This window comes from Argiope bruennichi, chromosome 10 (genome assembly GCF_947563725.1).
Source record: "Argiope bruennichi chromosome 10, qqArgBrue1.1, whole genome shotgun sequence".
Classification (NCBI taxonomy): Eukaryota; Metazoa; Arthropoda; class Arachnida; order Araneae; family Araneidae; genus Argiope; species Argiope bruennichi.
Window position 1 is genome coordinate 80,747,918 of NC_079160.1, and position 27,567 is coordinate 80,775,484.

A 27,567-nucleotide genomic window follows, 5' to 3' on the forward strand; every position below is an offset into this window, starting at 1 on the left:
ATTTTTATAAACTGAATGCAGCAGAAGTTTTTAGAGGAAAGCATGTGGCTACACCTAGATACAAGCCTTCCCCAAGCACGAACCGTTTCATACGATTCGTGCATCACGCCAGCTAAACGCGGTTACTCATTCAGTTATTTACCATGGCGAGGTAATTTACGAGTTTACCATTACGACATAAAACATTGTGATTCGCTCATGGGTATGCGAAGAAGGTTTTGACATTTCTGTAGTTTTTTTTTTTTTTTTCATATTATTATTATTTTTGAGTATTTTTTTTCCTCCATCATTATATCCCCTCCTGTTTCTTTATTATTTATATTATATCTATCTATCTGTATGGTCCTACACGTTGCGTGTATTAACGGGGCGGTGGTCAAGTGTAAAGCTCGGCAAGCCACAAATTTTGGTGTATATGGATTTTTTTTATTAATTTTGTTTTTTAACTCCCGCACTGCGCGCTGTTTCTGGTTCACGCACATGCCGGTATATTTGAGTTATAGCCTTCTGGCTCACAGATGAGTGACGTCCAACAATGGACGTGAGCGGCCTTAGTTGGTTATTTATTGGATGTGCCGGATTCTGCCTGACAGTTTCAAGGGAAATTAAACTTTGTTAAAACAGCTTTTTCGCGGAGGATTCGCCTGGTTACGCTGGGGGTCACCCGAGCAACATTATTGCCAGGCCTTACGGAATGGGGAGGGGCCTTGCGATTATTGTTGCCAAGATAACAATTTCGGCGCGTCACGCATTCTTTCAGTCCACCACCACCCGATGATTGGTCGGCAGTTTTGTTGCTGAAGGTTGGTGGGAGGTGGTTTACGACCGGATTAAATCTTTCGCAACATGTTATAGCTTGTGCGCGCTTTTAACCATTTTGTTCAAAGGAAGGAATGAATGAATGAGCGAGCGGAGAGGCAATGCAGTGACGCTGTTGTGGAATGCGTTATGCAATTCCATCGGCTGTGAATCTGATGAATAAGCTAAATACACATTTAACTCACTGGCAATGCCTTCTAGTTATTTTCGAAAGACAGCAATGAGTGGTAAATGGGTTATTTAGAATGCCCGTAAAAATCATGTATTGAATTATATCGTTGAATCTTAAATCTTTTAACGCTTTTTCTAAGGCATACGAATCAAATGCAAGTGTGGAAAAAGGAGAGAAAAAATTAATTAAGCTTACCAGAGAGAAATTGTGTTTTATAAACATACCAATTAAAAAATATATTTTAGAAATATTTTATCTCTTTACTGGACTATATAGCAATTTTTCCACATTTTTATTATTTCAACTGCATTGGAAAATATATCTATTCGTAAATTGTACATAAATCTATTTTTCTGTTTAATAGACAACCACTCCCATATGTGATATTTGGATTTCCACATTTTTAATTATTTTAATGTGCACCTTTCCACACTTTTAATATTTCATCTTCATCAGGAAACAAATCTATTCATACCCTGTACATAAATCTATTTCCCTGTTTTATATCATTCCCCCTCTCCCTTCCCATATGCTATTTGGATTTACAGCTGAAAAAGGAAGGCGAGAATAGGATGACCAATCGACAATCTTATTGTACAATGATTTACAAGAACGCAAAAGCGTTCTCTTTTCAAGAATTCCTATTTTAAAAGTATATTACGAAATTTCGTCCAATCGTAGTTTAAATGTTAATATATCAAATTACATTGCAATTTATTTGTGAATTATTTTTTTTTCAAAATTTAAATTCGAAACGATTTAGTTTAAAATTTCATTTAATAAAATTAACTGTGAATAAAATTATTCAAACAATGACTATTTCATCACAAAAAAAAACGTAATAATTTATATTAGACATTTAACACATTTACAAAAATTATCGTTTCTAACAAAAAATGAATACAAAAATCCATTGCATTCGTAAATGTCTGAAGCAAACAGTTTAATTCTTAAGAAGGAAGAAAAAGGATTAGAAAAGGGATAATTTTCAAACTTAGTAGGAATTCGGATAGGGAAAATTATGCGGTATCTTGGTATCTGCTTATGGTTTCGTGTCTAGAAGATAACCGATTTCAGACTCGATGCCACGGCATTAGTGTTTCGATGGAATACATTAAATCTATAAAAGCTCAATTCACTTCAAGTAAATGGATCACTGAAACTTAAGGAATAAAAAATTATGTCTCACCAGTTATTAAAGTTACCTGGGAATCAAAGATAAATAATCCATAATCTTCTATAACTTATAATAGCTTTTTCAAAAAGGACTATTAACATAGCGAATCGAATCAGACTTTTAGATTGCATTGTCTATATATCTTCTCTGACAAATGAAAGAGTTCGAAAAAGATTGGAAGTCGCTGAGGGGGAAAAATGACTGTTTAAAATGAACAGATTTTCAAAAAGCTGTCGTTATTGAATAAAAAAGAAATCATATCTTTGTATGTTTGTTATTTCTAGTTTTCTTTATAAAATAGCTTTTATATATAAAAAAAATATTCATGTAAAGATACTTATCAGAAATCTTTTTTCTGATGCAGCTCGTGTCATAAAGCTCAAAGAACTTTCACAAATTTTCTAAAACAAATCTAGCTTTTGTATATGAACTGACAAATACGCAAAAAACATCATCTAGAGATTTCAAACACAAAGATTTCTGAAATATCTCCCCAGAAAAGTTTCAATTACATAGCATACGCACTCTACAACAGAAATATAAACACAAACCTGTTCTTCTAAAACAACGATGAAAGGACAAACTTTATTTCGACGTATATAAGCACATAAAGTTTTATTTTAAAAAAAAATAAAGAAAATTAGAAATTCTTTTCGACCATTCTGTAACCATAATTTGTAGTCTGGACAAAACGTTTTAAAATGATGAAATGCATTTTTTGGTTGGAGACGTAATGATAGTAATTAAAGGCCAACCGCAGCGTATTTACAAATTAATTTTAAAAGGAATAACATAATTGACACCCAAAATGCACCTGTAATGAAGCATGACTCATAGACGAATTGCATAATCTGCGTAACAAACAATAATTATAACAGAAATATTCCTTCTTTTTTAATATATAGGTATTACCATTGTGCAACTACAAATCGATTTCATTTAAAGGAAAAGTATTGCATTTACTATGACCAATAATTAAATACAATTTTTTTTTTGTTCCATGTATGGTAGTCAACTAGAAGTGTCGAATTTTAGTCTGACCATGTCAAAATAATACTTAAAATTAAACAACTTTATGAAAAAAATAGCTCAAGTATTCAAAGGAAAGTAATATATAATCTGCGTTTAATTCCGTAAATTAACAAATTTAAAATATATTTAGCTTAATGTATTTAGTTTTTAATTTTTTGACAACTGGAATTAATTTCATGCAACATGTTTCTTGTGTTTCTATCCATTTTAAATTTAATGTAATTTTTAAAACGCACAGTTTAGTGTATAGTGTCAAGAGAGAAACCAAGTACAGTCAAGGTAGATTTTTTACCCGCAATTATTTAATAATAATAATAATAATAAGGAGAAAATTCGAATCTTAGCAAAGCCTTTATTTAAGAGAAAAACTCTAAAAATTCTGGGAAACGTGTAACTCTTTTTCAAATTAACCGTTAGATTTTAAAATTATTCTTCGCAGTTTCCAAATAATAATTTATGATAGTGATAAATGAATGGAGTAGTAGAAGAAAAGTTATTGTGTTCCACTTGTGAACGTCTTTTTAAAAAAATAATTACTTTATACGTCGTTAGAAAAATGAGCAGGTTGAGTGAAATGCATTTAGAGCGAATAACTCTTCCCTAAGTAACAATAACATTGAAAATCGAATTGTTTAATTTTCAATATTTACACAAAAAACAGCAATCACCCGAATTATCACAGCTTAAAATACAAAAGTAGTCAAACCACAACAGGCCTGAAAAAAATGTGAATTAAAATTCACCAGGTAGCACACAAGTAACAACACCTCAGCAAATAAATACCCGAGAAAATGTATCTCCAGACTGTTAAATTTAAGAAGCATTGTGCCAGAACGTGCATTCTAATGAGCCCTGATCATAGAAATGTATCCCACGAGAACTGACCACCCAGTGGAACAAATCTCGCGCATTCTTTTAATTGTTTTTGCTCCGCTGTCCAACAGCAGAGGTGATGATGTGAATCCAGCCAAAAAGCAGCGAATCAGCAAACTATTTTTAACCAGAACCACCCCGAGAGAGACCTTTCCGGTGGGAACACGTCCAACCCTCTGCAACACCCCAGAGGGTGAGAACTCCCAAGTGTAAACAAGAAACCCTCTAACACTTCGCAGCGACAAGCTCAAGCTTTGTACTTGAGTTTCTGAGAAAGCCTAATGACTCAAAACGCAGCTAGCAATGGAGGCAGCTAGCTATCTCTCCAATGGAAGTGCTTCATCCTTCGCTAGGCTGATGAGCAGATACACCATCGAAAAGAAAAAAAAAAAAAGAAAAAAAAACGGTTTTTATATTTGTTCAATTGTGAATACTGAAGCATTTCCGAAACTTTGAATTTCTTCACTGAATCTTTGGATTTTGCTTGTTGATTTATGTTTATGGAGAAACTAGTGATCTGATCAAATATCAAAAAGAATTTATTTTTTTTATCCATTCAAATTACGTAACATTAGTTTAAAAAATTCCAAAGAACCTAAGATAATTTTTCCGTCTTTTATATTTTAATTTAATTAATTCATTGGTTTACCCCAAAGTACAGTTATCCTATTGAATTCAGTGACCTCAAAAGTTGAAAAATTGTTGTAGGTATCAAAGTGTCTTCATTATTCTCGCCATGCAAAAGTGTTCTTATTTATCTCTAGATACTGATGAAAATTCTGTTCATGCTTTTATCTAAGAAAGTCACTGACAACACTAGAAAAACGCTTCCTGGATAATTCTTTATATCAAAAAAATTTCTTACTTTTTAAAAAGTTTGTATTTTTACATTCCCGTATACGTAGTATAGGAGAAAATACAATAACCGCCAAATAAATTCGAACGCGAGTGTTTGGCGAATCTACACATTTTAGACCTGTCTGAGTTCGAAAAACACATTTTTGGAAAATGTCCGTGTCTGTCTATGACAAAGATAACTCCAAAATACTTTCATTTAAAAATATGAAATCTGGTTTACGGTCTTTACACCAAGTTTGTAGATATCTATCACATTTTTAGCAAACTTCGCTCAAAGGAAGTCTGCCTGTCCGGCTCTTCGGATATACTTTAACACGATAACTACAAAACGAAGAGAGCTATATAGATAAAATTCGATGCACAGAATTATCATGTATAGTCTAGACGCCCATCAAATTTTGAGCCAAATCCAACAAGGGATTGGCTGACTATATAGATACAATTCGATGCACAGAATTACCATCTATAGTCTAGACGCCCATCAAATTTTGAGCCAAATCCAACAAGGGATTGACTGACTATATAGATAAAATTCGATGCACAGAATTACCATCTATAGTCTAGACACCCATCAAATTTTGAGCCAAATCCAACAAGGGATTGACTGCCTGTCGGTCTGTATTTTTAAAAAACATATAAAAGCGATAACTCAAAGACGCAATGATTGAAACATAACGAATTTGGTATGAGATTTTGTGATTAGAAGTGTAGTTTTGTGTCAAATTTTTGTTTCAATCCGTTGCGGAAAACGCATCTAAAACACTCGGATACTATTAACCGCATGCCAGTGATTAATCGCCAAATAATTCGCCAACGATGACATGATATATTCTTTAAAAATGCTAAATTCACGCCAAAGGTTGACATTTCGTAACTATTGCATGCCAGTGCTATGCAAGGCGTTCTCTCGGATAACATCTTTATTAGAGAGTATGCGAGAAAGTTTTGGGAAGACCACTCATATTCTCATATCCACTGGTTTATTCATATCATTTTCTTACTTTTATTCATATTTATCACATAATAACCAATTCCGCAGAAATTCAATTTTGAGATCATAAAACTAATAGTGATTCGCGCGACTCCTTCTTGCTAATAGTTATAGATATATGGAAACACAATATTTTTGAACACACTCGTAGCCGAGAAGAGAAGACACTTTTGAACATTTTAAAACTTCGCTTCATTCCATCCCGGGAGGCATAGTTTATGTACAAGAAGCGATGTTGAAACGGACATCCGTTCACAAGCGATACAAGAGCAGAAGCGATTGAAATTTTTTCCTCAGTGATTTTATACTATGAGATTCTGATAGGGATTTCTTTGACACGTGTCGATTTAGAAAAGGGAATTTAGATACCTTTCAAAGAATGTTGAAAGCATTAAAGTTTTTTATCCCTTCACTTGAAGCGCGAGAATCTGCTGATTAAAGCAGTTTTACAGTGATCGTGTAGTATTAATTAAATGAAAAAAGATGGAATTTGGATTAAGAAATAAGTGACCATTTTGGAATGAAGTAAATATGAATTAAATTAAGATAAAAATTAGGATATTAAGTAAGATTTAAATTAGATAAAGAGATATATTAGATATAGATAGAATTAGATATAGATATATGTATATCATTACATATATATAGGGTAAATACAGTTATGTAGTTCGAGGGGATCATTAGCTTCAAAATATACATTTATGAAATCGCAAAGCATAGCAAAATATTTCTGTTAGCCCAGTTTACTAATAATTGTGAATATTAGTAAACGACGAATTTAATTTGTTCTGTATTACATAAAAAATACAGGAACAATGTTCAATATAGAATCTAAATTTGATTTAAAAAATGTGGTTAGTACCCGATTGTTCAATTGAATACAATGAACAGGGATCGGTATAAACTATAGTAATACAGCTACAGGAATTACATTTGATTTTTCTGAATAACAACGTTTACGAGCCACATCTTTGTCATTTTATGAATAAGAGTTCACTGTTAATCGAAATCCTTGCACCAAATGTTTGCTCTCCCTCATGCAATTCCAATCAGATTTTGCCAATGACAGCCATAGCACGTGTTGCCTAAACTACTGTTCAAACAATGTATCTTCAGTAGCAAAGAAATTATCATTAAGGACTGATCTTCGTGTATCTCGGATGGATACAGCTGGTGTTATAAGTAATACATTGAATCCGTTGGACGCTGATTTCTCGGGATTTCGAAACGCTGCAGGTGTTTGAATAAGCATTGATATTCAGAATAAAATGTGGCAAAATTGTAACTTTATAGCTTTCACGGGTTCTTTAAGTCATTGCTTACGTGTCTAAGGTTGAAGGATACATTCCAGGTCGTGAAATAGGGCTCTGATTCGTGCATTTGTTTTACATAAAATTACGTTATTGGGGTTTATGAGCAATGTATTTCTGATAAGATGTAAACAGATATTTCGGCTTTGTAAAGGCCTTTCGAGCCTTCAAAAACAGAACTAAAATATCTTTTTTTTTAAAATTCGTAATTTTATAAAATTAGTGTAATTAATTTTGATTTAAATTATGATACATTTTTAAATGTATCCTAATTTAGTCTTTAAAAAAAAACTTTTTCTGAAATTTGTAGTTTTATAAAATTAGTGCAATTAATTTTGGCTTAAATTAGGATACATTTTTAAATGTATTTGAGATTCACCCACAGACATTACAATTCTTTCTAGCTTATTTTATACTTCAAAAACTATTCTGGCAATAGCGCTGACTTTTTTTGGGCTTAATTCAAAAAAATTTTATACAAATAACTTAATTTTGGAATAATGAATGGCCGACTTTCGTTAACTCCATATATTTGGATAACATAACTCATGCATCAAATCTCTGGATTGATTAATCGATTTTTTTTCATGAACTCACTAGTTCTTTAATATAATCCAGACTCCAGTTTTCCGTTTCTTTTCAATTCATGTAAAATACAAACTATGCATTTTCAAGGTTCAGAAACGATTTATCTTTTAATTCTACAATGCATCGCGTAACTATTTGGTTACATGTTTTTATTTCTATTTATAAGCTTCAAATGATTGTTCCAAAAGCAACAATGAGTGTTTGGAATTCCTTTTTAAATACTTTTTGATAATAATTTGTAGATAAGACTGATATATGGCAATAGTGGCGCTAGAATTAGATTTAAACTGAAAATTTCGGAAAGTACTAAGATGGCTGTTGTATGAATACTTCTACCATTAAAAGTAATATAAAAATATTTTTTTCAGTGTAAAAAATATATTGGTATAAAAGAGCTTTTATTTTTATGCCAGAATTGTTATAACGTGATTTGTGACACTGGAATATTGTTTAATTTATAAAGTATCTAATTAAAACATTAAAAAAAAATTTATAACTTTATGAAAAAAATTTAACATTTTTTAAAATTATATGCAGCTATTCAAAGCACATATATTATTTTTGAAAAAAAAAATGTCATGCATTCTAGGGTTAATACGAGTTTAATCTCTTCAAAATAGGAGTGGTAAGGAATAAGTTTCAAAATGCTTTAATATCTCAGGTCAAATGATTGACTCTCTTTTAATGTGACAGCTTAAGAATCAAAAAAGATGGGTGGAAAAAAAGCAAAGATTACCTTCTAGAAGCTTTTGGATCACAGTTTTATAATCGTATTCATTGTCTTTTAGTAAGGCTACGTAAGCGGCGTTGATAAAATGGGCATGTGGATGGGGAAAGTGGGAGATAATTTTGTGGAAAGCTTCCTGGAGGCGGACCCGATCTGCTCCCTTAATACTTGCACCTGCAAATAAAAGAAAAACAAATAAGCATAAGTTTTGTCTTATAAACCGCATGTAGAAAATACAATGAAAAATAGGAAACTCAGTGATTAAAAATATAACTCCAATCAATCATATGTAAAAAAGCATCTCTGATTCCAAATTATTGTAAATTAATCTTTACAATTGCGGCTGTACGGAATTTTATGACTTATTCTTTAAACGGGGATTTTCATTTTAATAATTTGAATTTATTACTCCATTTTGAAATTATTGAAGAATAAGATCTGTAATCCCTTTGGACAAGTTATTTTAACTTTCATGTCTTAGAAATTAATCTAATCATCTATTTGATGGTTGCAATCAGCAATTAATCCAATAATAAATTCAATGGTGGCAATCAGCAATTAATCTAATAATAAATTTGATGGTATCAATCAGCAATTAATCTAATAATAAATTTAATAGTGACAATTAGTAATTAATCTAATAATCAATGAGACGGTGGCAATCAGCAATTAATCTAATAATGAATGTGATAACAATCAGCAATTAATCTAATATTCAGTGTGACGGCGGCGATTAGCAATTAATCTAATAATCAGTGTGACGGCGGCGATTAGCAATTAATTTAATAATCAATGTGATAATCAGCATTAATCTAATAATCAATGTGATGGTGGCAGTCTGCAATTAATCTAAAAATCAATGTGACGGTGGCAATCAGCAATTAATCTAATAATCAATGTGATGGTGGCAATCAGCAATTAATCTAATAATCAATTCGATGGCGGCAATCAATAATTAATCTACAAATGTGATGACACAATTGTAAAGAGAATAAATTTATATACAGGGCGATTATAGCTTTCCACATATTGATTTTGTGGAAAATAAGACTTTCTATTGCATTCGTGATATGTCCTATTGATTAGCAACAAATAAATAAAAGATATAACTTTTCTCTCATATCTTATAATAGTATAACGCCCGCAAGAAAATATTTAAAATGTGCCATTTTCTTGAAAATAAAATATATTTTTTTCGACAAAAAGTTCTATTAAATCATTAGATCTGTTCAAACCTTTAGAAATCGTTGAACTAATACATTTCTCGTCAAATACTACAAAAGAAATAAGGATATAAGGATATTCAAACTTCGATCAGAGACTTAAAAATCTATAAATAAGGCTTTATCGAACTCCGAAACGTCAAGATCGAGAAACGACAGCGATTGGAAAAATCGAGTCGTTTTCTCAATCAATCCTTTACTAAAAATTGCAAATCTTTAAGTAATCTTTGCCATCTAAGACTACTGTATAAAAATCGTAAACATGGAATGTCATTATCTGCAACTTCAGTTGATTTTATTCTTATTTTTACGAGAATAATCTCTCCTAAAATTTGTGCCATAAAAGTCAACAGCAGATTTGCAAACAAAAAGGTTCTGACATCAAAATAAAAGGGCGTGTGAATTCGAATAATTTTTACCGGATGGGAAAAACCGCGCTTTTTCTTTTGTCGAGATTTGATGTAAAAATTCTATACGATAAATACTGAAATTCTTTACCAATCAACGCCCATGCTTAGCCGCCTGCGAGTACAAAATTTATGGTTATAATATCAAAAAAAAAAAAAAAAAGATGTGAACTTTTGTTTGTTTCATATGCGTGTTTGGATTGGTTGTGGAATGTAAAAATTTTTCACATCATTCCGATGAATTTATATTTAATGGATTTTTATCTTATTTCTGTTATAGATTTTTTATTATTTCGAGTTCACAATTAGAAATTTTACTTAACCTTTCTTTGCTTTATTATTATTTGTTTTTGAGAAATAAATCAGGGTGATATAATTCATGCTCTAGATTAAATGTTTACAAAAACCCAAGTATAAATATAAAATATAAATAATTAAAAAAAAAACAGTAGGATGGAAATATCCATTATCATGCAAATTTACATGTTAAGCTCAGTACAAAATCTTCAATGTCTCTCTCTTCCAAATTTCTCTACTCATTATCGCTTTTATTAGCAAAAAAAAAAAAAAAAAAAATTCAGATTACTTATAAAAAATTCAAGAAACTGCACGTTTCTTCCAACTACAACAAACAGCGGAATGACAAGTCAAAACCCTATTATAATGATTGTGATATTTGATTTTTTTTTTTTCCTGCAGCTACGTTTTTTATTACGGAATAGTCATGGAAAAAGTTACCAGTAATAACCAATTTACATTATACCTGTTTTGAGTACAATTTTTTGTTTACTAAATGTTCTGATGGAAATTTCTATCATCATGCAAAGAAGAGTTATAAATATGCAATTGATTAAAAAAATTGAACAAATTTTAATCTGCGGTACAACAATCTACCTAAAAAGCAATAGTTAATTTTGGAAAAATCCAGGATTAGAATTTTTGTTCAATATTTCAATATATATAGAAAATGAATTGTTCAATATTTTGTTCAATATATATAGAAAAGAGCTGTATTATAAAATATGCATTTTGGTTTGGAAATGCAGAACTGCATACAATACAAACCTATTAACTGGCCTTTTGAGAGTAAATAATTTAGATAATAAATTCAATCGACATTTTAGCAAATTTTCTATGCTAGTAATAAATTCTTCATTTTAGGATTAAGCCTTTTTATCACTTTTTCAACGTATTCATTTTGGTTTGGAAATACAGAACTGCATCCAATACAAACTCACTAACTGGTCTTTTGAGCGCAAATAATTTATATAATAAATTCAATCGACATTCTAGCAAACAAAATACCTTTTCTGTGCCAGTATTAATACTTCATTTTAGTATTATGCATTTCAGTACTCTTTTAACTTTAGAAGATTTGCATATCTTGCAAATTATTAATTTAATTTGTACAAAATATTTTCAATTTTTTTTTATATACTGAAAAAAAATTAGAGAAAAAAATTGACGGATCATTTTGAAATGGGTGGGAATTAAGTTTAGCAGAGTGGAACGTAGGAGGAGGAGCAGTTCTTGTATGTTAAACCAATAAAAAACTTTTCTATAGGGGAGGGAGGGAAATATCAACTCAACCGGAACATTTATGGAACACTAACAGAACGCTTACCGACATCCCTTTCTTATCATAATGTCACCCTTTTGAACTGCGTGAGAAAAAATTTCCACGATGAAAGAACCAACAGGCTGTCAGTGTAATCCCCTATTTCAAAAATTTTCTTTAAAGTAAAATTGTAGACACATCGGATTTTCGTCTAAGGATTTCGGAAACTAATTTGGAAATGTGGTAGTAGGATAAAGAAAAAAAAAAAAACAAGTTGGTGCCTACGGACTATTTCATATTGCAAAAACTTTTCTCGAGTGACATTAAAGAATTTATCTAGAGTTTTAAGAATCATTTCGCGAATTTTTTAATGCATATGAAGTCTTAAGTTATATTGTTGCTCATATATAATTGTTTATAAAATGCATATAATAACAAATATATATATTATAGGTAAATAAATTCTAAAATATACACATTTTATGTTAATATAGTTAGATGCTACATTAATAATTAGCAATTTCAAAATGTTTATTTCAAATTCACATTCTATGTGAATATAATTATATATTATGGCAATTTCTCTATATACTTAGCACTAATTATATAAATAAATACTCAAGCCATCAAGTTCGGGCCTAAAATTTTAATAGAACATTTCTGCATTAAAACATTTTAGGAGAAATTCGAAATAATTTTTTAAAATTATAAGAATTCTGTAAATAGTATTAAATAATATCATTTAATCATTTTTGGGCTTTTTTTTTTTAGCCTTCCCGTAAAAATCCATTTCATGTGTTTATTAATTTTAATTTACTGTAAGTAAAATTTTTATAATAATTGAATAAAAATATTTTTTTCTATTTTTTAATAAAAGAAGAAAATTATCGCGCGATTTTCGTACAAATAAAACCTCTCCAGAGAAGTTAAAGAACAGCGTACAATTTTTCAGAGAAAAGTAAAAAAATAAAAAAATCGAGCTATTCAACATATTAGAAAAACAAGATAAAAACTTGAATCAAATTTGATAAAACAGATACAAAAAAAAAATCAATGTCGGATAAAATTGTAAATTAATTGTAAATAATATAATATATTAACTGTGTGATATTACAAGATGCCAATAATGCGACATGAAACCATTTTGCAGATCCGATTTTCAAAGCTGTCAGTAGCAGTTCATTAAATATCAAAGAAATCTGAAATTGAAGCACCACGGACTTTTTAGTCAATGATATCTTAAACTAACAATACGTACAAAGATGCCATCGACAATATCTCCGACGACTGATATAATATAAGTTTTTAAGTGACTTAAAACAGATGAAACAGCTCTTTGATTTTAATTCAACTTAGAGTTCCATTTATAAGAATACCTTTTATAGGTGTTTATAACTGATATGACGTGAAAATAATATTTTATTTTCAGATACATTACGATAATATTTAGATGACTTAACTAGATGCAATGACATCCCCCCCCTCCCTAATAACAATCTTACAATACTTGGAACGACGATCTTTACAACATATTCCATCTTAGATGTTTTGTATGAAGCATTTTTGTTATCATTAAAAAAAAAAAAGACAAAATGCTATAAAATGGATTTTAGTATCACCATAGCAGAGGAAATTAAGGATTTCAGTCTGTTATCAAACCCTATGTGGGGACTCTATGATCATCTCTCTCTATATATATAATGGTAACAGTCGTGGCACAGAAATCACGCTTATTCCTTACTGTAGAATGGCAACATTCAAATATCAACAAACCATCATACGAATTTCAGATTGCATCATTCATTGAATATTTTTACAGGTGAATTAAATCCGATGCTTCGCTCAGTTAATTAAAAGAGCTGCGAAATATTATTAAAAATATTCTGGAGATGTTTCGCCATCTCAACAAAAAGTACATTCAATCAGAGGGAAGTAGATACTATGAAATAAAGAAATAAATTTCAAATAAAAAGTTTAATCGAGAGAAAATGGACTTAACCATCAAGAGAGAAGTCATCGTGGTAAGGTTTCAGATTATTTAACAGTCGTACTCATCATCCAAAAACTAGCCCTAAAAGACTGCTATTTTGGATGAATACTAGAAATGGTAAAACTGGCTTTTAGACATTGCAAACAAAATTTTAAAAAGGCGACAAATCGCCTTTAAATATTTCAATTTTGGCGATCGTACATTAATTATAAGTCTAGCCATAACGTTATGACTTCCTTATGTAAATTAATATCCATAGTTTCTAAAACAATTATCTTGCAAAAAAATCCTCTTTGTATTATATTATCTGAAGATTCTAAAAAGTATCTTTTCAATGATATCAACTTCATTTTTGCACCATTTCCTCTTTAAAAGAAATGTTTTTAATTCAGTTTGATAGATTATCAGAAAAAATGTTTTGAAATGTTATGAAGGAGTTCAAATTATAAAACAAAATATTCAATCGTGTTTTTACCAGCCATTAACTCAGTAGTAGGTTTTTCACTTCCGCTTTTATTTCGTAATATATAAACCTTTATAATTTGCCGTACACCAACTGAATTCATGATTTTCACTCGTATCAAATAACAAATTAATCATTTAACAACTTAAAAAGTCAATAAGCCGGGAGAACGAACTGGTCGCCAAAGGCAGATAGTGATCTAATAAGGACATTGTAACTTTAAATAATAATCAGATGATGAGGAAAAAGCGGAAGAGATTCCTAAGCAATGATACATTTGAATTGAATTTTTAAACTATTTTAGGTAAAAATTCTACGTACCAAAAACTTTATAGCAAAAATAATTGATTATAATACCAGTTTTAAAAAAAATGTTTGAGGAGAAATGTGCGAAATTGGAAAGTAACCAGATTAAACACATCGTTGGACTCCATGATCCTTGAACCTTCCCTAGTATGGATCTCTAAATGTTTAATGGACCAAAACTGTTGGAAAAAAATGCTGTCTTTTTATCATCTTTTTTTCCGAAACTCTATCTTTTAAATTACTGTGAATTAAATTAAGTTAGTTGTTCCAATTCTTTGATACTTGTTCTGTAGCGTTTAATCAAAATAGTAAGAATCTAATGGCTCTTATTTACGTTGGTATGCTTGCTTGCTAATTGCTTAAATCAAAATAAACAAACAGCAAATCACTTAAGGAAAAAAAAAAGCATTTGAGCAAATGTGAACTTGCTGGTCATTAAAAAAAAAGATTTAACACAAAAAATACTGTACTGAAAAAAGTGAATAGAAATATTTTTTTTAAATAATGCTTTATGCTTTAAATATTATTATATAATATATAGATAGATTATCGCGTCCTTGGCCGACGCCCTGGCCTAGGGCTAGCACAACCTTCCCAAGACCAGGGCGTCTCGGGTTCGAGTCCTCATTCGAGCATGGTTTTTCTTTACCTAGTGCTCTATCTGTGAGGTGTGTGAAAGACCCCCCTCCCCCATCTAAAAAGGGATTGTGAAAGCAAGTGTGTGAGTGCCATCTGCATATTAGCTATAGAAGTCAGACTTCAGCTCTCGGGTGCTCAGGGGCCTTTACCTCAGAAGCTATTCAGTGATTTAGTCTGCTAACTTGTCTATGGCAAGTGCTATAAGTAACAACGACATTAGATCCATGTATGTATAGTAATTAAATATACAATGACCAGAAATTAATCAATCACGAATTAGTTAAAATGAAAAGGAAAAAAAAATTCTTTAATTGCTCTTTTATCTTGCTTTGCTGATATTTTGCAACTTTTTTGCAATCACTTTATACATCATGCGTACATATTTTTGGTATACTTATTTCACAAAAAAAAATGAACTTGCTGGTATTTGACCCTTTCTCTGTTTACAAAACTTAATTGCAATATATCTTCGTTCAGAATTACTTCAACGAAAACAATCTGACTCACTACTTACAGGACAATCAAAACTCAGTACTGACCGCAATGCTGTCGCATTTAAAGTATCTTTAAAGTTAACAATAGGCGATTACGATGACCGCAGTAATAACAAAAGCATCCAATAAGAAACACAAACAAAACAAAATTCCCATCACAACATTCATGAGTCATGCCGAAATTGAGAGATATCTTTCCTACCGTTTGTTAAAAAGACGCATAAAGGCAACGAACTTTTTCTCAAAGTGAAATAATAATAACCCAAAATAAGACTTGCGTTTATATAATAACAGTCGTAACCAAAAGACAAAGTTATGTTGTCACAGAGTCCGCAACAAATCAGCTGCTTCTAACAAAAGATTTTTATAGCTACTTAACTCCTGATGTTACTTCGGCACTTTCCAAGAGCGTTTATCGGGAAACTATTCTCTACCCTCACCTCCCCCTTTTCTTTGTGTGACAAGAAAAAAAGAAGGGGGGAGGGTACTCTTATAAAATACGAGGCATTCTTTCATATCATTTGCAGGTATGACTTATTGTTTCCTGGCGTCGATTTCACTGGAAACATATTCTATACAATTGTTTCTTGTGTGCCGGACTTGATTCGGTTAATGGTATGTTTTCGCTTTTCATAACTGAATACGAAACGCAAGTTGTAAGAATTACTTGTTCCCGGTAATAGAAGTTATTTATGGCAGATATCTTCTTATGCAGAACAAGAAAATAGTAGACTTTTACGAGTAGTTTTTTGGACTACCAAGCACTACATTAAGAAAATGTGCGGAATTTCTAGTAAACTCGGCAACTGTCAGCGTAAACACACGGAATAAGTCTGTTTTCGAATATTTGGAGAAAATAACATGTACCTACATTATTATAAATTGTTTTCAACAGAAGATATTCTTAGAAATGTAATGAGAAGAAAAGCAAAAAGGAATAAAGAAGTACGAAATTCTGAAATTCCGAGAAGGAAATTTTGATCTAGTATTTTCCCTAAGAAAATGAACATGTGAAAAATGAAGTATCAGTTTAAGGGGGAAATGTATCTATTTGATAAATTTAAATATAGGTTAAAAAAAATCTTCTTCAAATAATTTGATAATTCATTTATTTGCTACTTAAATCAATAGCAACATCTAAAAATCCCGTGTTAAAATGTTTTTTAAAAAAAATTCAAAAAAAATTTTCAAGTCATTGTTAGACATTTTTTTATGTGTATAATATCGCGTTTAATATACATGTATAATTCAATAAATATTTTTAATTTAGCCAACTTATAAATATGTTTACTCCTTTTTATTTGTATAAATATAGTTCACAAGATCTTTTTCAACAATTTTATATCGATAATTGTAAAGGAATTAACACGAAATTAGTTTTTTTTTCCAATCTGATGCTTGTTGTATCCTCAATGACTTCAACATATCAAAGAAAAATTAACAACATATGTAAAATAAAATAAAATAAATAAAAAAAAAATATCTGCTCCGAAAAAATACAAAAATTAAGATTTCTAATATCAAGTAATATGAATACGGAAAAATACAAAATATTATGTTTTTAAAAAAAATCTATAGTAAGCGGTGATAATATTATAAGATAGAAATTATCTAAATATGAATACAATAAAAAGCGAATTTATAATAACTTTTGCTTTAACCATATAAATACTACAAAATGTCTGAATAATGTTTGATTTAATATAGCTGTCGGATTAACAGCCCATTAAATTCAAAGATGAATAATTTAAGTGTATAAAATAAAAAGTAAATATTCTATAGGAATGATTTAAAATATACATCATTCCATTGAACGGAGACAATTGACATGACAAAAGCTATATATTTTCTCCCCAATCGAAACCAATTTAAGAGCATCGGTGATTAAAGTGAGGCTTTTGGATAGAAGAATTGCAGATTCGAGACCCTCAAAATATCATTAAAAGGGAAACTTGGTTTAGTATCCACATGTTGGTAATGATTCTGCTCAGTTTTTGAAATAGTAGCTCAGATGTCGTCATTTGATGGCTTTATGACGGAAATTCTTCCCAAACTTATCTTTAATTTCTTCCAAAATGGAATTTAAATTTGATTCATCCATTATAGGATTACGGGATATAAACTTGAATTACCCAACACTTTAATTTTAAATAAAATAACATACTTTAAACTGAGTTTGCTAATAATGAAATTTTAACAATTATTCACCATGTTTTTTGTTTGTTTGTTTTATTCGGAGATGAAGAGCGTGCAACGGCGGAACACTATTTTGCTCCTTACTTAGAACATACCAGAAAGTTATGTTCTCTTTGCTTCAAAAATTATCAGTTCAATAATCATGGGAACAAAGATTCATTTGTATTTAACAAGTGTAATTTTAAAAAAATGAAAATTTTAATTAAAAAAAACTTATTTTATTAATTTGAAGTCATATTTTAATACTGTGATAATTTTAAACAAAAGATATTAAATATATTTCAAATGAAGAGAAGATGAAATAAGTCAGTTGCATTAGACTCTTTTGGAAATATCAGACCTTAGCAATGAAAGTTGCTGAAGAAAAAATTCCTTAAATGTTTCCAAAGATGTCATGAATTAAAAGTAAACTGTTGTGGGAAAGTTTATATAAATATTCGTATATTTCTAAAGATGTCATGAGTTAAAAGTAAACCGTTGTGAGAAAGTTTATATAAAAATTCATACATTTCTAAAGATATCATGAGTTAAAAATAAACTGTTGTGGGAAAGTTTATATAAAAATTCGTATGTTTCTAAAGATGCTATAAGTTAAAAGTAAACTGCCGTGGGAAAGTTTATATAAAATTACTTTTTCGATTTTAAAGTAACTTCGAGTGGGAAAACATTTAATCAGAGACTAAGAAATCTCGGCTTTAATTCTGTCTCTGAATGAAATAACATTCATTCTCTAACACTTTTTATACACTTTATTTAATTTGTCTAGATTTATATTTCTAAAAATAAAATTTTGTAATAGATTTTTTTTTATTCATTGCCTAGTAAGTCTACATTTTGTAATTTTTTGAATTTTTGCATATTTGCGTATTCTCGATGATAACACACTATTTTAATAATTCGGTGCTTGATAATCAGGCAATAGTTTATTATAATTAAATTTTGATTTCATACGAATGGTGTCACCATGATGCGAATTTACGGGAATTATATTTCAAGATTCATAGTTAATTGATTTATGAATTATACATTAAAGACCAAAAAGTAGAAGACAATTAAAATTTAAAAAAAACGTTTTATATACTAAAAATATTTTTATTATTCCAAATGTTTATTTTTAAATTCCAAAAGTCATCTACATGAATCATCATAATTCCATGGCTACAAGAAAAGTGCGTACAGCCTCTCATGCTGTTTCAGAGCTTAAACTATCAGATTTCAGTTTTTTTTACCAGAGCTATAAGCTGTTACATTACAAAATATCTGATCAATTTTGTTGAAACAATTCACCCTATTCGTTAAATTTCGCTCGCATGACTGAGCAACTTTTTTTTTCTTTACATATTGTACAATCAAGAAACACAAATCTTACTTTGTTAAAATTAGTTGCTTGGCAATACTACGTTTGGCTTTTATCGCCAGCAAACATGACAATGCGACCTTTATTTTTCATTCACTGCGTCATTACTTTCCTCAACATTGTTTCCCAACAACAGAAACAAAGCCCAAAAATCTCTTCCTCATAAAAGCGGGGTGACGCAATACCCCAGTATCCGCTGAAACATGTTAACAGTTTTGTCTCCAAAATATTCCAACGACCGTTCAGAAATACAGGGAATAAAATAATTTTTTATTTAAAAAATTCTCAAGGCACGATTGTAATAAAACTTCTGTGTGGTACTGCACGATGTACATAAAACAGCGCCGTTAAATGCTTGCTTAAAACATGTTTTTTCTTATTCTGCTTTGTTTGATTAAAAACCGAATTACAAAATTTTTTCAAATTACCAGAAGTTCTGAATCTTCAAAAGGAATATTGAGAAGTTCAGATGCAGCAAGGAAACGAGTAACCTCAAGATCCTCATAACAAATACAAATTTGTTCCCAGAAGGATGTTAAAATAAAAATGCACCATTTATAATTTATAATGAAATAGCTTGGAAATATATGTATAAAATGGTCAAGACGAACTAGATTTTTCCGTAAATCTCCGACAACAATGACTAAAAACCGATCATAAAATAAAAATTTCCCATCTGTAGGAAAGTTAAAAGTATATAAATATTAAATTGACTCAAAATAGAAGAGCTTAAATAGTAACTATTTCAAACCAAATATAACTTTTAAAGATAGAATTAGTGTGAACTCAAAAACAGCTGGAAAAATCTCTGATATGAGTTGTTCTATTTAATTCGAAAATTTAAAACTACTTGGAATGTCCCGAATTATCACTCGTGAGATACACAGATTAAAAAAAAATAGAACTAGAAATGTTTAAGTTCAATATATTATAGAGTTTAAAAAAATTAAGTATATAAATTTTTCTACAGAAAATAATCATACCGGTGCTATTTTTTCCGAATAATCTGTTTGCAAATAATAATTCTTTTGTTAATAACATTTAAGTGACTCATTTAAGGATACATTAAAACTACATAAATGTGATAACCCCATTTGTTCGATTATACTTAAAAGGTGGAAATGAATTACTTCCCGAGACTTTGTTAGCCCCAATATTTAATTATTTCTTTAAATAAAAGTCTGTTCGATTAATTTGTGATCCTTAAAATGAAATAACCTCAAATTAATACAGAAATAGTCTTTCTTCTTTTTAACTTAGTAAATGCATTTTTATTAGTTCCCATAATTTTTCATAAACATCACATATTCTACTTTTCCAATATATAAGGCATCCACAAACCCTTTTCCTAATTAGAAAGAAAAATTGTAAAACGAAGCTATTATAATTTGATATATGGTTATTCAATAAAGACTTTAATAAATATTTTAGTGAAACCACTTAGGTTAATAAATTTAAGTATAGGCATCTTAGGTAGCTCGAAGAATATCAAGGTATTATATTAATTTTCGCCATTATTATCCAGCATTTTGGCTGTCATACATAACATAACATCTGTGATCTTAGCTGTGGGTGTGTACAATATCTTCAACTGGTGTTGCAAATTCTTTGTTTTTATGTAACTATGTAGTTATTAATAGTCGATTTGAATTCATGGAACCGAAGAACACAATGAAGCATTTGCTTCGCTGTCGCCATTTTGACAACTGTATTATTGTAAAATAGTTATTGACAAACGAATGGAAAATCACCATTTTTAAATAAGTTTCGCCATCTATTGGAATAAAAAAAAATTAAAACATGACTATCCCTCAGTAAAAATTTTACAGTATTATACTTAAAGGTTCTTTCATAATAATTTTTTTTTTTTTTTTTTTTTTTTTTTGTAGTTAGGGAAAAATTTTATGATCACCCTGTATTTTATATTTAGAAATGTGAATGGCAAAATTTATTCAACTGTATGATTAATTGTTACAAATATATGACCATCTAATTATATATAACTCGGAAAAGGAACTAGTCCCTACAACATATTTTGAGCATTATTGGTTTTACAAACAGTATACATATTAGTGTTTGTACAATTGATCCAAAGGCACAACAATAGAAACTCCAATTCACAATCACCCTACATCGCACTTGAACCGAATGATCGTGACTGGTTGAACATCACGATACCCTTTCCACCCTAAAAAGGTCCAGGAAGGGGAAGGGTCAAGGGCTAGTTTTTTGTGATGTCCAATTACCACAGAAACTAACTCAAGGCTAATCGGAGCGTTAACTAGCAAAGTGATATACATTTATTTACCGAAATCAATCGATCCCGCTAGTAAAGTGTCTCTAGTTTTCGAGACAAGCGGTGTCAAACCCCTAGACAGCAGGCATCGTACGCTGGATAATGAAGCGTTAAAGAAAACAGGAAACTCTGCGTATGATTGTGAACACTATTGGAGTAAGTATTAGGAACTAAAAGGCTCTTCTTCGACACTGACGTCATATCCAGCCGTCGCGTCTTTCTTCATCAACAGCTGTCTGGAACGAGGGACCGTATAGCAGGTGAATTGCCGACCGCCTGTCTAACAAATTGATTCGAAATGGGTTTCGCTAACTTTTCCCATGAGTGCTCTCGGTCTAGCTGGGGGGGGGGGGGGGGGATATAAATAACTCAATTGTCGGTTAAAAACTCTCTTTTTCGGTCTCTAAAGGTAGAAAGGAAATAAAATAGACAAACTAATCATCAATTATTGAAGTAAATTTAAAATGAACTTTTATTTGGTAAATTAGCTTAAATATTTTAACTAAATGTTTATTTTATTTTCGTTATTATTTTCTAATTTATTATTTAAATATATTATTCGTAATTATTTTCTAATTCATATAAGTTTGTGGTGCGTAAGTTGCGGCCACTAAATCTTCACTTTGAGGATTTTGCTACTTATGTAAAATTCAGTAGTCGGCTACTATGTTTCTTTTGAAGCTACAGAAATGCAGAAAATGCAGCTCCAAACATTTTAAAAATTTTCTTTCGTATGCAATGTTGTGGCTAGTAAGAAAAGCAATTTTAATAGTTGTAAATACTTTATTAATCGATAATCGATTATTATTTGAAAGACCGAAATTGAGAATTATTTTGAATGATCTAATTTCATAATTAAACGTTAATTTTTAAGAAATTAGTTTATTAGAGCCGCAATTTAACAGATGCTATAAAAGAATAAGAGAAGAGAAATCCGAATTCATTGCTGTATTAAAATTTTGGATTGGAGGGTTGTTGGGAATGAGTTTTTATAGGCAAATAGTCAATAATCATTGCAATACAAGAAATATGTTTTCTTTCTCATATAAAATATAAATTCGAATTCGAAATTTTGACGCCAAAAAACACATGAGGCCAAAAAGCACATTTTTTGAATTATGTATATCTGCGAACTAGATAACTCAAAAAATGCTTTGAGCTAGAAGGATGAAATTTGGTATATATTCATTATACTAAAATAGTAGTTTGTGTCAAATTTTGAGCGAAATTCATTCTAAGCAAATGTGTCTGTCCCGCAGAGACAATATAAGTTAACACGATAACTACAAAATGAAGATATCGAGATGGATGAAATTTGGTACGTTGATTTAACATTAAAAATGTACATACATATCGTATTTGGAATCAAATCTGTCAAGGGGCTGATAGTCTGTCAAACTGTACTTACACAAGCATGGAAACGTGATAATTAAAAGACGCAATGACTTTAATATATGAAATATGATGTGTGATTTTGTGACCATTGTTGTTAATCTGCGCCAAATTTTAATTTCAATCGGTCAGAAAAAAGGTGTTTGAAATATGCATTCTGTATTCTAGTTATTGTATATTAACTGCAGTGATTAAATGAAAAAAAGTCGCCAAATGTTGTACAGTAATAGGTTCTCTCATAACTATTGTTCACCAATGTGACCATTGTTGTTAATCTGCGCCAAATTTTGATTCCAGTCAGTCAGAAAAAAGGTATTTAAAATATGCATTCTGTATTCTATTTATTGTATATTAACTGCAGTGATTAAATGAAAAAAAAAAGTCGCCAAATGTTGTACAGTAATAGGTTCTCTCATAACTATTGTTCGCCAATGTTATGCGTTTAGTAAGACGCAAGTATATTTAAAATGTAAGAGAAAGTTTCACATAGATCTTTCCTGCTGGTTTAATTTATTATTACTTACGTTTCTCAAACAATACTTCAAATAAAGCTCAGAACTGTGCCTGGAACACATTTCTAATAAATAATACAATCACCATATAGAGTAGCAAAGAAAATATTTAAGGTGTTTGACTTTCCTTAATTAATTTATTATCCTCTCAAAAAACTGGAGCATGTTAAATTAATTCTCCTTGGTACGCCACACAAATAAGCGAATAACATAAACATCTAACGGATTTTTTTAAATGAAAAGAATACACACATATATACTTCACTAAACGAATTAAACACATGATCTGTCAAATGGTTGCATTTAGTTCAATAGTAGAAACAAAGTCAAACACATATTTTTTTTAAAGTGGAAATTAAATTTAATTAACTTAATTCAATTTAATTATATTTAAATTTTCCACAATAAACCGAGAAAGAAATGACTGCAAAAAGAAAAGTAATAGAAACAGTCAAGAAAAATTTACTGTGCTTTACAATTAAATGACAGAACGCATTATTTCATTAAGAAAAAAAAAAAAAAACAGTTCATCAATTTCTCAAACAGTAAATATATATACATTTTTTTCCCTCGATCTGGTTTAAAATTTTAAAAACAGGATATCTTAATCACATAACAATATAATGCTCACGTTATCAAACGTTAATCAAAACAGCCATATTTCTACCTCGACTAGCTTTTAATTGCGATAGAAGAAAATATAAAATAGAGATAAGATACCGAAAATTAAATTGACAAAGCGTATCTGATGTCTATCGGATGATCACGAGTTCGCTTTATTGACTTAGATCTTTCCTGATAAATGTTTAGATTTAAAAAGAAATTATATTTCACTTATTTATTATTTGCATAAAATGAAGTGAGAATTAGTCAGAGAGCTATGGAAATAATGGAACCGTAAAAGCCCCCAGATTTTCGCTTGACATTCCATGAAATTTAAAAATTGATCACTTCCTTAATTTACTAATATGATTATAATTCATTTTCTTTATTCAAAATTTTCATTATGATGTTTTTTTTAATCAATTCATTTTATTTCTTATTAAAAACAAAAAAAGTACCATGTATGGCATTTGCTGTAGATTCATTGATTAATATAACATTATTTATCTTAACCGACTTAATTTCGTATTACTTAATTTAATTTAATCAATTTGTTCAGTTTATAGTGAGTAAAATTTAAAAAAAGAAATATTCATTTTTACATTGTACCTTATTTCTATGTGACGTTTAAACATATGTTATTTTCAATTTAAAAAGTCATTTGGAAAACGGTTTCGTGGAATAAAATATCATTTTTACTACCCGCAATTTTGTTATTTATGAAAAGTCCTCAAAAGAAAATTTTATAAAGATTCATTCTAATGGCATTTAAAATTCTTATTAATAATTTATATTCAAAGAGACTTGATTAATAGCCCGAATCTCTTTTTTAAACATATCTTATTATCATTTTCAATTATTAATGCAGAAATCAGTTTTGAATATAAGGTGAAGCAAATTAAGAGGCTAAAATTTTGTATTCATTTTCAAAAAAAAAAAATTTTTGAAAAATTCATACTAATGTTTTACACATAAGACATTAAGCTATTTTTAAATACAAATCGTTATCATGCATTCAGATCTACTATTAGTTTGAAATTTTAAAAACACATTTAAGAATTGTAATTATAAATAACAACTCATGAATAATAAAGGACTTTTTAAAGTCATTTCTAAACGCACGACATTATTGAAATTCCATTTTTTAAAGTGAAAAAAAGGGAATATGAATTATAATTGTACGTTCAGAAATAAGTTATTGATATGTATATAATTAAAATGTAAAATAAGTCTTAAATATTCAAGGTAACAGCACATACATATCTTAAATATTAATTGCGAATAACCTTGACACTCCCTCTAAATAAAAACATCTCTCTCTCTCAGTTGCAAAACTGTAAAGAACAGCTGAAAATATAGAGATTTAAATATTATCTTACATCTTACACAATCTTTTTTTTTTTTTTGGAATATTTAAGATGAAAAATATAATAATTGCATTTGTATGCCTGTTATGAAAATTGAAAATATAGTGGTCTTGTTTGTTCATGAAAACAGGTATATTCCTTTTAGGTAGATTCTTATAGGAAGACTACTTGTTGCAAAATAGTTCTCATGACAAGAGGAGAAGACGTCGGGTTCGTTCAAAAGTATGTGTGTGTGTGTGTGTGTGTGTGTGTGTGTGTGTGTGTGTGTGTGTGTGTGTGTGTGTGTGTGTGTGTGTGTGTGTGTGTGTGTGTTCGGATTTTAACCGGCTTGGAATATGTTTTTAGAAATGTAAAAATCTCGGAAGAGTTCGTAAATGATCCATCTAGCTCAATATGGGGAGGGATGGTATGGTTATGGTTGAAATTTTCATTTCGTTATAAATTTCTTAAGATTGAAGATAGAAAAATAAATCCAATTAGCCAAATTAGAGACTCATTAAGATGAACAACTTCTGTATTTCAGATTTTTCGATTACAGCAATATCTTGGAAGTTAGGGGCTGAAAAGTGATTTTCAAGCCCTAATTTTGACTGTTTCTAATACCAACAATTTATGCTGCCAGATAGTAACTTAGATGTAAAGGAATTTACCTTTGCCTTCCAGCTTGCCAAGAGGAATTTTGTACAGATGCAATGCTTTTCGAAATTTAAGAAAATCATTAACAATAAAATAAAATCCACACGTCAAATATAATATGATTGTTTTGAAATTTCTCTAATAAAATTTCTGTAAAGGAATGCATAATCCATTGCACTTAAATAGATAAGCAGTAAGAGAGGAATCAATTGATTTAATGATAGAAATCGATTATCTTTTGATACGCATTCAAACAATGCCGTGCCAATATAATGCTTATTTATTTGTTAATCTTTTAAGAAGAAAAACATAAGACAATAATATTAGATCGTATGCTCGATGATGTTTGTCATGTGATTGTAACGTCATGTGAATCGATCCGCTTGAAAAAGTAGGAACACAGAAAAATTGAAAATAAATAAATTGTAGACTTGTTTGAAATGGAGAATCAATATCTGCAATTCTATTACCCAAATTTTCTATCTACCCAAATCTATTCCTAAAATCATCTATCTACCTAAATTTTTCAAAGCGACAGATAAATTCGAAAAAAAAAGGTATCCGCTTTCAACGAATTGATAACTTACGTGACTTATGGAAAAAAAGAATTGTCTGATTGCAAAAGGTAAACTTTCAACTGTCGTGTTCGGATGGCTCGCACAATTTCACTTCAGGTCATTCTCTTCAATATTAACATTCAACAATATACCGAAGTATATGATTTCCTCAGTTATACCATGATTAATGATCACTTTTCTGTTGAAACAACGCCACGTCCTACCTTCCCCAGCAATTTCCCATTGAATCCCACATTACAGCTAATGCGTTGGTTCCAGTCCTCCTGCCCTCCGTGCAAGAAGGCAGGACGACAAGCTCGGAAGAAAGGGTGGTTTGAAAAATGATCTTTTAAACATCAGCAAGATTAATGATGTTAGAAGTGGTAAGAGGACGAGATAACAACCTTCTTTACTGCGGTAGTTTAAATGCGATGATTTCATTATGCACAGATTGCTTATCTTGGGAGCTAAGGAGTTTGCCTGACGACTGGAGGATCATTAAGAAAAACGCGTCTAGCTAGGGAGGTAAAAACAATCAAAAAAAGAAGTCGAGATTGCATGGATTAGATTTAGGTTCACTTTCGAGAACAGGCGCATGGTGATTCGGCAAATTGCTTAATTTTTTTTTTTTTTTTTTCTGTTTCGTAAGCCTTACGCAAACATATCTGTTTTCTTAGTTTAAATATCTGGAAGACCGAGACAGTTTGTTTTTGTTTGTAAAATCGTGTTTTTTCGGTGAAAATATTTAGATACGAATAGGATAATGATTATATATGAATAGTTTTCAATCTTATCTACATTTAATGAATGCACTTAGTTTAAACATGTTACTCAAAACAATCTGCTATATTACAGTATTCATTTTACGGTTCATCAATCATTACTTATATTTTTGAACATACACTCAGTTTTATCACGGTGAAATCGGGTCCGAGATGGCGTATTATGACATTTTCAGCATGATAGCAAATAGAAAATTGCTCTAATAGTTAGTTATAAAAAAATATATATCAAAATGATATGT

General features: G+C 30.0%; 1 protein-coding gene across 2 annotated transcripts in view; it reads right to left on the reverse strand.

The window, feature by feature from the left end:
- The window catches only part of LOC129987441 (uncharacterized), a 188,762-nt gene that overhangs the window by 61,276 nt on the left and 99,919 nt on the right, over window positions 1–27,567 (reverse strand). For both annotated transcript variants that reach the window (XM_056095425.1, XM_056095426.1), the window contains one exon: window positions 8,557–8,721. In XM_056095425.1, coding sequence (XP_055951400.1) covers window positions 8,557–8,721 — 165 coding nt within the window. The remainder of the gene's footprint in view (window positions 1–8,556; window positions 8,722–27,567) is intronic.